At 41.9% G+C, this 12272-nt stretch overlaps 1 protein-coding gene across 6 annotated transcripts in view; it reads right to left on the minus strand.

The window, feature by feature from the left end:
- Positions 1–12272, minus strand: part of KAT6B (lysine acetyltransferase 6B) — a 180122-nt gene that overhangs the window by 10693 nt on the left and 157157 nt on the right. For all 6 annotated transcript variants that reach the window (XM_028109534.2, XM_028109533.2, XM_028109532.2 and 3 more), the window contains exon 14: positions 120–351. In XM_028109534.2, the coding sequence (XP_027965335.2) occupies positions 120–351 (232 nt within the window). The remainder of the gene's footprint in view (positions 1–119; positions 352–12272) is intronic.

Consider the following 12272-nt stretch of genomic DNA (forward strand, 5'->3'; position numbering starts at 1 on the left):
GATAATACCTTTTATCAACCTCTTACCTTAAACTGGAATGTATCCCCCTAACACCAGGCACCCTTTCTAGTTTAAGATGCTTGGGAGGCAGCCAGTGACGCGCACGCATTGGTACTCACCTGCCATCCCGTTTGTCAATCATATGGAGGTGCTGCAGGGTGGTGGCGATGTCATGTGGGCACATGCCCGTAGCTCTGCTGATGGCCTTGATGCTGATGTGCTTCTCTTGGTGGTGGTAGAGATATTCTAAGATGACGCTCTTCCAGTAGGCCAGGTAGGAGAGACGGCCCAGATCAGAGAGTGGCTTTTCAGGAGACCCTGCTTGGCCTTCTCTTCTAGAAAGCAAATAGCCTAGGGCAGAAAAAGCCAAAGTCGACCTCACTGTGGTGTTTTCAGACATTGGAACGGGGGCCACTTGGAAATAATGTTAAGTAGCAATAAGGTAAAAAGAGCACATCAGACTTTATTATGTATGCAGTCTCTTTCCCAGTTACAGTGATTTGATGTCCATGAAGTTCATGCTTCTGAACCTTTCATGGTAGCACTGTAAGTCAATTCACATAGGTAGCGGCAGCATTCCAAATACACATCATGGCATTATTTCACAAAGCTAAGGTTGAGGACGTTACTTCTGGTAAATTTCAACATCCAAGTTTCTCACCAGCTTTAGATTCTTTCAAAAAACGAAATGTCAGGCACTTACTCAGAAATCCTGTCGAGGGACCACCCCAAACATTAATGGGCAAGTTGTTTTCCACAGGAAGGACCTAATGACCCTTTGACAGCTGGGTCTTAATAAAAGAGAAGGGTCTCTGTTGACTCAGATTCTATATTGCTTGTTACATTTAACTAGTCGGCTGATCTGAAGCTTTGTTTTAGGACTAATAAAAGAATGTCTTTTAAGTCAACTGCTGCAACTCACATCAGCTCCCCTAGCTCTATTTTCACCTCTTTCATGTAAATTAATTTATAATCCAACCCCAGAACGTTGGTTCTACAAATAAAACAACCTCCTTAAAACAAACTGTTTCTTCGTGTATATTCAGAAAATCCCTGAGCATGGTAAGCTTTTGAATGTGCATCCTACAGCATTATGGTGAAGGTTCCTTGGCAAAAGGACTTTAAAATGATTTAAAACTTTAAATCCACTTGAAGGTAATTAATGAAGACTGGCAGCTGTCTTGGTAATTAAGAGCCACTTATGGAGTAAAGAAATGCTACAAACTAATAATGTCTACCTTGCTCTAATTATCGATTTCAATAGCCTCACCTTCATGAACTTCCTAAATTTAAACAAACATCAACCACATACAGTAGGTGGCAGCAATTACAAAATCATGCTGCTCTGTAAACCACCCAAATCTTCGGCATTTTTCTTCTTTATCTACATTTCCAAAATGGCTGCATTCTCAAGAATTTTCTCAATTTTGGATTTTTTCTTAGAAGGAGAAATCATGCTTCTGATGCATTTTCCTGCCTCAAAATTACTGCAGATAATGCAGAAAGAGAGAACAAGAAATCCAACCTGACCCTAGAAGGGTGTAACCACAGCATTTTGCATTTTGACAGTTTTAATCTGAATGTCATTATAAAGAATAAGCACATATTTAACTTTAGGCTTTCCTGAAGTCTTTTGACTTATTTGTCTAACTCATGTTCAAGTGTAACCTAGCTGATTGAATGCGAACAAGCACCACAAAAATTTTACAGTCAAACCGCTGTCGACATGTCATTCAGCTGCATACTGAGGCTCTCAAGAGCAGTGTGTCAGGAATGCTAACGCTGATGACCACGGTGCTCAATCCAGCCCAGATCATGCCCTGTCAGTTTGGAGAAGAGCTCTCTGTCACTCAAGTACAAAGGGTGCCCAGACCTCACGACACAGATAATTGGCACGTCTGTCACCTGCCTCCTAAGTGCTTGGCACATGCTGAGAAATTTACTCAGTTGGCTAGAGGACCCAGCTCTGTCCCTGTGTCGGGGGGGAGAGGACCACAGTATCCAGGCTATGAAACTATCCCCCTTGTGACCACAATTAAAAGTCCCCTGCAGTGACTGTGAAATTCCCTACTCCCTCACTGGTTCTCATCTGAACCCCACAGTTAGGGACAGAAAGCCCCACCCCCGCAGCCCAGCAGAAAGATTTCTATACAACCACGGTCAGAAGGCGGCAGGTGCCCTTCCTACCTTCTGTTCTCCGCTACTAGGAGCAACCTTATCCAGGAAGCACATGGGTTTCTTTGTTCTGTCTTCTCCTCCCTCAATCCCTACCCCGGGCTCAGCCAGAATCCCCCCAAAACATACTTTACACTACATAGCTATTCATATTTTCACACCCTGGGGTAGTACAAACACACCTTTATTGGGGCCTCAGCCTAAACTGGTCAGGCCACTGGAGCTCTCAGGCAGCCTAGGGTCTGTGGAGAGCATTTAAGCATAAACTTCTCAGCACCTGCAATTCCCACCACGGTTAAGTGGCGGTCTCCTGGGACAACCCCTTGGACACAGTGTGCAGTGTGTGACTGACACTGCCACAGGAGACTCCTGGAGCCCGGGGTGGGCTGGGGAGGCGGCAGCAGGGTACCAAGCCCCACTGAGCATGCATACACTGAGCCCGTTGGGCCCACTGGACTTTCCAGCAAGTACCTCCACACCACACCAGTGAAGGCTACGAAGCAGGAAGGCTACCAACATCTGCCAGCAAGTGATACCCTCCTGGGTGCTGGGGAGAAAAAAACTGCAAACCAAAACTCCAACCAGAAAACATCAAGCAGGTTTCCGGGGATGCTGTGTGCCAACATTTCAGACCACACAGTGCCACTGTCTGAAGGCATCGCTGCATTGCCTGAAGTTAGTTTTTCCTTCTCTGACTCATGAGACCCTCAGGGAGCTTATCCCAATGGAAGGAACTTGCACTTAAGCTGAAAGCCATTTAAAAGTCCACAGTCTTCTCCTGAAGGGGACATTTTAAAATTAAATGGAATCCATTTCCACAATCAAAACGACCAAAGGTTAATTTCTTTGATTCCTTACTACTTAAGTGAAATCACTTGTAATATATTAAAACGTATAGTGTAGAAGACAAAGTTATGGTGTATTCTACCCCACTGGTGCACTAGGCAGGAGGCATGTTCCCTCAAAAAAGCTAGAGCTGGTAGCACTTCACTGCTCTGACCTTTGTTTTATTTTTTAAAAAAGATTTTATTTATTTATTTTAGAGAGGGAAAGACAGACAGTGAATGAGAGGGACAGGGAGAGAGAACCTGAAGCAGACTCTGCACTGAGCACAGAGCCCGACATGGGGCTCGATCCCACAACCTCAAGATCATGACCTGAGCCGAAACCAAGAGGATGCTTAACCGACTGAGACACCCAGGCGCCCCTACCTCTGTCCTTTGTTAACATGGAATGATTTAAATAATGAATTTCTTGCCATCTTTTGTTTCCTTCTCCTTTTTCTAGGCTCCTCAAATCATAATTACTATATAGCCAATTGACAGAATAATTTTTGGTAAGAACATTTAGGTTATTGAGTAATTACAGCAATGCGGTGGTTTAATGTTACAGCTCTTACATTTCACTTACCAAAAAGATTCCAAATAACTGATCTAAGATGCAGGGAAATAAAAAGCACTTAACTTGGAAGCCCGTGTATTATCCTGAAGATCTGAAACAAGTACAATACACCACTGGTGAACAGATTCCCACAGTGCTTGAACACCTTTCCTTAACTGAGGATACTTTCAATCAGAAAACCTGAACTATCCCTGGGGGAACCTGGCTGTTCAGGCTAAAAACAAAGTGGTGTTTGGAGGACAAATCCCAGTAGCTGCAGTATAATTAATTGCTGGTGAAATTATTCCCTTTAAATTGTCTGTGAGCCAGAGGTGCTGGTGAACAGCACTTATTCTGTGATCAGGAGACTTGTAATTGGAAATTGATTGGCCTGTAAGCCCCTCACCCACATCAACTATCTTCATACTATTGAAAGCTGGCTTTCTCTTTTGCTTTACTGGAACGACTTATCCAAAGGAAGATGAGGTCTGAGTCTCAGTGTATGGACCACACACTTAATTTAAAAGATTACCAAAGTGTTTGCTTAAGGGGAAAGTTAAGAATAATGTGATGTCTGTGAAAAGTAGCATTTCTAAACTGTACTGACTGCATAGGACCCAAATTTACCTCACTTCCGTAAAGGCTGACCTACTTGTAGTAAGAGAATCAATTCTCATGTTAACTAGCCCTGATCCCCGGTGTTTGAAATGGTTAACTCCATTCTAGGGAGAGGAAAAAAAGTGGTAGAAACAGATCTATTAGGATAAGGAGGGAACTATCTAGACAAGGTCAAGATTTGTTTTTACAAACCTAAATTCCCAAATTAATTGAGCTCTCAGTGTATTAAGTGCAAGGTTAACCCTTGTTTAATATGAAACATTCCTTCCTTTTAAACTAGTAATATTTCAAAATTGTAGACTGGACCAGAAGTGGAATAATGTTAATGGATAAGGATTTCCCCCCACAAAGGCAGCCACCCCTCATTTTGCACACCTTCATCTTCTACCATATGGAACCAAACCATACAAACCTCCTCAAATACAAAGTGTGAACTTTGGCAAGCTACTCCCAATTCCCATCTGTCTGGATTATGTGAGTCTGGGGTTACTAGCTGCTTTTAGGGGAAGATAATCTTCAAGGATTACACACCCTTCATCAGACACCTGTTTAGCTCAGCAAACCTTGCTGAAAGGTTCGTATCACTAGACAGCACTGGGTTTGCAAGCCTGGGAACTGACACCAGGCCAGGGATTTATGGCAGCTCTTGAGCAGAGGAAATCCGATGGCTCTAACCACGTATCTCGTGACTAGGGACGGAAATTCACTCGGCTGTGCTCATCTGTTACTGGTTTCTGGGGTTAAGCAGCTCTGTGAACAAGTGGATGAATGGCGTGTTATCAGTTTAAATAGTGATAAATGAACCTGACAGGCTATTTATGTCTCCTTGCTGAAATCTTGTGGTGATTTTGCTATTAGTAAGGAAGGAAGCTGAACCTTAAGTCTTCCTACTGTTTTCAGAGAACCGTAGTGTTCCAAATGACCCGTGACCTGCCAGATTTCTTACTACTTTCCATTTATTAAAAGATATAGATGCATCCCTAGCGAAAACGGAAATTTTGAATTTTTGAATTATTTTATACTTTAAGAGACTGGTTTTGAAAATGTGAATGTGACATCTCTCCCGTAATTCTATGGGCATGAAATAATTATAAAACAATTCGAATAAATACTGCTTGACTTTTCTACAGACTTCTCTACTTCCTATCGACCAGTGGTTTTCAAAGACTGGCCTCCCAGACGGGCAGTATCAGCATCACCTGGTAACTTGTTAGAACTGCAAATTCTCTCAGACCTACGAACCAGAAACACTGGGGGCAGGACCCAGCACTTCTGCTTTACGAGGTCCTCCAGGTGATTCTGATGCACACAAATTTGAGGACAGCTGCTGTAAACTCTGCTATGGAGCTGCTGCTTTTGATGAGGATGTGAAAACCACCTTTTGCAGGAGAACCACTGGGTAGACAGTGGGACTAGAGAATCTCGATGGGCAAGGACACCTCACCCAGCAACTCGGTGGTAGAGAACTAGGGACAGGAATATCCAAAGCCCCACCAGGCAGAAATTTAGCAAGAGGTCATTGATCTGCTAAATGCCTTTGTCCATAAATTTTATGTCTGTACTTCTCAACATTCATTGTGCACCTGGGCTCTGAATCAGCCGGCAGGTCGGGGGTAGGGCCTGAGATTCAGCGTTTCTAACAAGTTCCTATGCTATGGAACTTGGGCCACACTTGAAATGCAAGGTTTATATATTAAATCAGTGGTTCTCAAGGTTTTTGGTCTCGAGACCACTTTACATTTAAAAAATTATTTAAGAGCTTCTGTTCGTAAGAGTTATACCTATTAATTTTATAGAGAAAGTTGACAAGTACTTATTAATTCATTAAGAACCAATAAATCCATTATGTGGTAACTTTTTTTATGAAAAAAACTGTATTTTCCAAAATACAAAAAAAAATAGCGAGGACAGTGGCAGTTTTGCATTTTTGCAAATCTCTTCACTGTTCGGCTTGAGAGAAAAGCTAGATTCTCATATCCGCTTTGGTATATAATCTGCTGTGATATCACAGGTCATGAAATTACTTGAAAACTCCAAGGTACACTCATAAGAGTGAAAAGGACAAGTAGCATCTCAGCATTACTTTGAAAATAGTTATGACCTTGCAGACTCCCTAAAAGGGCCTTAGGGATCCCGCGGAGTCCCTGGATCATACTTTTGAGACCACCTGCATTAAATAAAAAATGACAAGAATTTTTAAAAGTTGGGCAACAAGGTCACAGGTATTTTAAAACAATATGGCATTTATTTAATACAGTATGACAGATCATACAAGGGACTACAGGTTGCGGAAGAGCAGAGATGCTAAAACCAGACCACCTGGAATGCAATCCAGGGTCCACTATGTACCAAAACCATGTGACGTTGGCTGAGCAAATTATTTAACCTCTCTGTGCTTCAGGTCCCTCATCCATAAAACTTGGGAGAATAATCATACCTATCTCTTAGGGATGTCATAAGAATTAAATGAATAATACAAAGCATGCAGAACCGTGCTTGGCATGTTACTGAAACGCTACATGTTAGCTACTATCATTATTCAACATACGAATGAATGAAACCTCAAGGGGATCGTTTGGGTGACTAGATATACTGAATGTAGGGCAAAGAAGGAAAACATGGAAGAAAATGTGGAAAATGTGGACAGAAGGAAGAAGACAGACTGCTCTATAGAATCAGATTGAGAAGAGCTACCTCTCTTTTCCTACTTTTGCCTTAGGCACCTGAAAATCATTCCATTTACTCCAATGCCTCAGACAAAAGTTCTCCTCTCCCTACCCCGCCAAGCTAACCACCCAAATATAAATTTAATTAAAGAAAGAAGCCATGAAAAAACCCCCAACATATTCTGCCTCAGGAATGATCTGAATTGGCGACTGCAGTACACAGCAAGCACAGTTCTGAGCTCCCCAAATTCCCTTTGGTCCTTAAGTCCTTAACTTCAAGGACTATCCTCAGAAAACAGCAAGGACTTCAAACCACAATAACAATGATTGCTTGAGGGCGTCAGAGGAACCCAGAGACAGTCCCAGGACAGATGAAACAAAGGCCCAAATGTTCTAGAAGACCCAAGTCTATCCCTGGGAAAATGGTCTGAGCCAGTGAAACCCAGAGAAAGGAGACAGCGGGTCTTTGGGGGAAGGCTGGCTGCTCTGGGTCACGTACCAGACTGACTCTATCTAAGCCCCCTTCTCACAAGCTCCCCAGCATACTGCTCAGAATGCTGAACTCTGGCTCAGTTATGCAGAGGCAACACTGGTTTTTCTTACTGAACCCGGCACCCGCCTCCTTCCTGGCCAGGTCCACTCGGGAGAGGAATGATGCTCCTTCAACAGCCTTCAGTGGAAGAGGGTGTGGTAGGGGCATGACCCCAGTGCTGCTGTGTGTTTGCGAAAAAACCTACAGACCATGCTGGAACTTACCAGAAGAGCTCCACGATTCTGTAACTGGGTGTGAAGGAGGTGGTCATTCTGTGTGTCAGTCACCCGCGGAACATATGAACTCACCTATTATATGAACTCACAAATAGGGCAGCAGGCAGCAGGAAAGGGGATGCGCCTCCCTCTGAGGAGGGTGAACACCTGTGAACGAGCTCCTGAGTTGGGGATGACCAGGACCAGAGACACACCTCTGTGAGATAGTCACAGGCCAAAAATCAGTCAATAACTGATAATCTACTTCACTGAGAATGTCTCTAGTTCTCCTTTCTTTATCCTCTAGTCTAGCTCAATGCTTCTCAACCCTGGCTGTACACTGGATTCATTCAGGGGCTTTTAAAAACTACACACGTCTGTACCCTACCCAACCTCAACTCATGCTTATCTTGGGCCAAACTGGTCATAGATGAATTACAGGTTATATTAAGCAAAGGGTCCTGAGGATGAGTCCATGGCCAGAATGTTAAACAAGGGTGCAACACTGGTCCCACAGCTCCAGGACCACCACCCCGAAGGGCTGTGCTAGTAGCAGACGTGCCCGATGAAGGATCCAAGTAGAAGGGGAATCCTGGGGGGAAAGGCAGCATCTAAGAGTTGAGGCTAAAGGGAGGAGATGGTCACTTGGCAAAGAGAGCTCTGTGACAGACTTCACAAGAGTTTTCTTTCTTTAGACGCCTAACTGAGGAATATTTGTTTATGTATGGCATGTCACCACAACAGCAAGGTTCTGGTCTTTTATGTAAAACATAATTTTTCTTTCTAAGAAGATGATCATATATGAAATAGATTCAATTTCTTCGTTATGAAAATGAGGCACCTCTGACAAAGGTTAAAATGGTCATGGAGCAAGAGATCTGTCACTCTCACTTACTCCCAAACGAAATCATTTGGGGAAGGATTTTCAAAAATATCTTTCCTTAAATATAACCGGGAAATAACCACATTCTTCATGAAGCCCAATGCTTATTACAAATCTAACTTGAAGCTCTGATCCATCAGCCAGAGGCACCTCTATTAGGTAATGATAAAGCACTAGGACCATGGCCTTTGAAGTGAGAGAAATTAGACATGTCAAAATAATGCCTTCCTCTTTGACCTTTTTTGATTGTCCACAGTTCAAATCACTTTTAAATCCTGGCAAGTTTTAGGAAAAACAAATTTTCAAACACAAAACATTTTTAAGATGAAGTAATTGGCATTTTAAAGTTCTTTCCTCTCTTATAAATAGGCAAAAGTCCACATTGGAGATTCAATCTGAAAAACTATTTCAGAAACAAATTTATAATTCTTCCAAGTTAAAACCTAGATAAAAATGTTCACACCTAAGTAACAAAATCCTGGTAACAGGAATTTACCATTGAGAAGCTGTAAGATTTTTAAACATTGCATAAACACATACGCACTTCAAATAAAGCATCTGCTCCAAGCAAAGAACTGCATATACTTTTAATGCCACCTCTAAGACCATTCTCCGGTTGCTAGAACATTACAGTTGAACTTTTCCTTAAATAAACTAATCAAAGCAACAACTAGAGTTTCTTTTGCCCAATACTGTAGGTCTGGGGTTCTGTGGGGGCAGCTGGGATGGTTCACAGCTAGTTATCTGGTCTAATCCTACCCGCAGACTGAGAAGAAGAGCTTCCATCAGCAATGGACACTGCCACGATTTCAGAATCATGCTCTGGGAGTCGGAATGGTTAGAAGAGCAACTCTCCTTTCCTTTGGCTCTCCCACAACCCATCCAAAATTCTGTGTCTGTGTGTGTACCAGCTATAATTTTCTGAAACAGAACAAAGAAATGTTGGAGTTCTAATTCTGAGTGATAAGCTTTCACACAGCAAACACCCATTACAGCAAGACTGAAGAAAGGAAAAAGTGGGGAATACAAATCTGAAAGTTTTGTCTTCAGATTACATTTCAAAGGGAATCTGTCAGTTTTGGGGAATAACGTTCGAAAATCAAAGCACATACCATCGCCCAATCTGACTGATCAATTAATGTCAAAAATGTAAGGTAGAGAAACTATCCCCAGTTGTCCTCGGGTCATTGAGACACACAGTCCTACCCCATAGAACTCAAAAACTTCTGTTCTCAATTATTTTTTATGTATCTCCCATACACTTTCCAACAGGATTTGAGGTAAAAAGCCTCTGGCAATAAATGGTGGTGTCCCCACCGGGTGACTGACGAGCCCATGCAGCCCACATGTAGGTTGGGGTGGGAGCAGATCTCGTGTCATGTAGATATCTAGCCTTTAATCCCCTAGGAATCTTAAAAGTCCAAAGTGGCTAGAGTTAGATGTTAGTGGTTGGAAAAACAAAACTGTATGAAATATCATCACTAGCAGTACTGATTAACAGACGCCCGTTACTAGGCCTTCAGTTAGTAGGTGATACCTTTCTCAAAGTCCACCGTTTACACTGCCTCCCTAATGCCGCAGCGCTTAAGGCTGAGCCTTCATAACAATTTATTAGTATCAGCATGGCTTTGGCCACAGTATTATCCCCATGAGCCTTTTACTGTGGGGTCACTGTTAACCAAAGAATCTCCGTTCATCTTTCCAAGGACTGGAATGGTTTAGTCCTGTGCTCAGCAGTTGAGTGCGTCTGAGGTTCCAGGCTCTTTTCTAGTTAGGGTGTGCACAGACACTCCATTTTCTAAATTTAATAAGGAAAAAATCTCTGCGAGTGTAATTTCTTAACTACTATGCAACTGCTGAACGCAAGAACCACAAACTACATAAATAACAGGAACTCAAATAGACATGTTAACAGCTAAAGTTCATTTTTAAGAATCAATTCAATATGCTACATTGCAAGCAATCAATCACACTGCAATCATCATTTACAAATCAAAGTACAAGGCAGATACTCATGAGGGTATATACAACTAGGTGGAAGTGTGTGATTATGGACGAGCAGATTGAAACTGTAAATTATGTAACTGTCTCTTGTAATTACCCTGCTTGAGAACTGAAAGAAACTTCCCGTATAATTTTGCAGGAGAATGGGGATGGAGCTACAGAATCACTTTTTAGTTGGTTTTAACCCTTCAACAGCTATTTAGTTACCTGTGATAAGGTCAAAGAAAGTTTATGCTTATTTATGAAAAGTTGGCAGGGAGGTATTTCAAAGTAATCCTCTGAAAAGCTCCAGATTATTAATGAAACCTGATGATTTCACTTCCTCCTCGGGAAAGATTTATCTAAATTATTTGGTAAAATGAACAACATTTAAAACAAATTCACAGACGTCATTCATTTTATTTTCTCTCTAACAACATTCATTATGGTCTCCAAGTTTTTAACTGAGACGTATCTTCTGCTTTGGTAGGAAAAAAAATCTCATTAACTTTCTTAAATTCATGGGGAAAAGCTCCAACACTGGGCAAACCACAGGGCAGGACTTCTAATCTATGAACAGAGAACCATCCTCTTCTTAAGAAGAAGGAAGCCTGTTTTTTTTGCAATAAATAATCAGCAAAACTTCGTTTCAGCGTATTTTTAAGACATTCTAGCTTTTTCTCTCCCTTTCTTAAAGCCTAACATTTAACATCTTTTCTCTTCTGTAAGCACGGTTTCTGGTGCCCTAAAGATCTGCCCCAAATATCAGAACTTTGACACCCACCGTTCTGGGAAAAGGAGTGACAAAGGTGCTTTCCCTCATTTTAAATCAAAAAGAAAAAAAGGGAGAAAGAAAGGGAGGGAGGAAGAAGGGAGAGACAGACAGACAAGGAACATGAGAAGTTCCAATGCTGCTGTGGCCTCTCTGTATCATATTTTCTCTCCTATCCACCCCTATCCTCAAGGCCATTCTTTGTCTGAATGCACTATTTTATCACCACTCTGTCAACATACAACTCTTCAATTATGATTCTCTAGGTTTAAGAGTGGAAACACAATTTACAGGAATGAAGTTTTCTAATGGACTAGACTCAACACTTGAGAGGATATGATTCTGGTACATTTCAGTACATTTCCTTCACATAAAGTCTGATGTTGAGAAGCTCCCAATACACCAAATACCCACATAGTCACATTCTGATTTTAAAACAGTAAAGGTGAAAAACTCTTTTATTTTACTTTTTATTTTTTGTTTATTTTATTGTTTTTTTTTTTTTTGAGAGAGAGAATGACTGCTGGCAGGGGGGTGGGGGGAGGGGGCTGAAGGGGAGTTAGAGACTCTTAAGCAGGCTCCACGCCCAGTGTGGAGCCCGATGCTGGGCTCGATCCCAGGATCCCAAGATCATGACTCAAGCTGAAACCAAAAGTCAAAGTTAAACCAACTCAGCCGCCCAGGCGCCCAAAAAACTCTATCTCTTTTAAAAACATCACTAACACAATGCCACCAATAAATCAAAAAGTTTTCATTTTAAGAGTTACAAGAATCTAAGCTCCAACACAAGATACCATGGGGCGTGAACTCCCATTTTAAGACCATCGCTTTCTTAAAAAATAAAAAAGGCAAAAATAAAACACAGATCTAGAAAATGACATTAAACAATACATAGCTTAATGAAAGGCAGCCGCCCTTGTAATCACCACCCAGGATCAAGAACTAGATGTTTGCCAGTCACCCTGAAAAACCTTCCATTTGTCCCATTCCAGTCATCCCTCCTTTTTCCCTCCCAAGTAACCACTATCCCGACTTTCACAGTGTTTCA

The sequence above is a fragment of the Eumetopias jubatus genome, unplaced genomic scaffold, assembly GCF_037043125.1.
Source record: "Eumetopias jubatus isolate StellerSeaLion01/CBP00866 unplaced genomic scaffold, mEumJub1_p1.0 scaffold_17, whole genome shotgun sequence".
Lineage (NCBI taxonomy): Eukaryota > Metazoa > Chordata > Mammalia > Carnivora > Otariidae > Eumetopias > Eumetopias jubatus.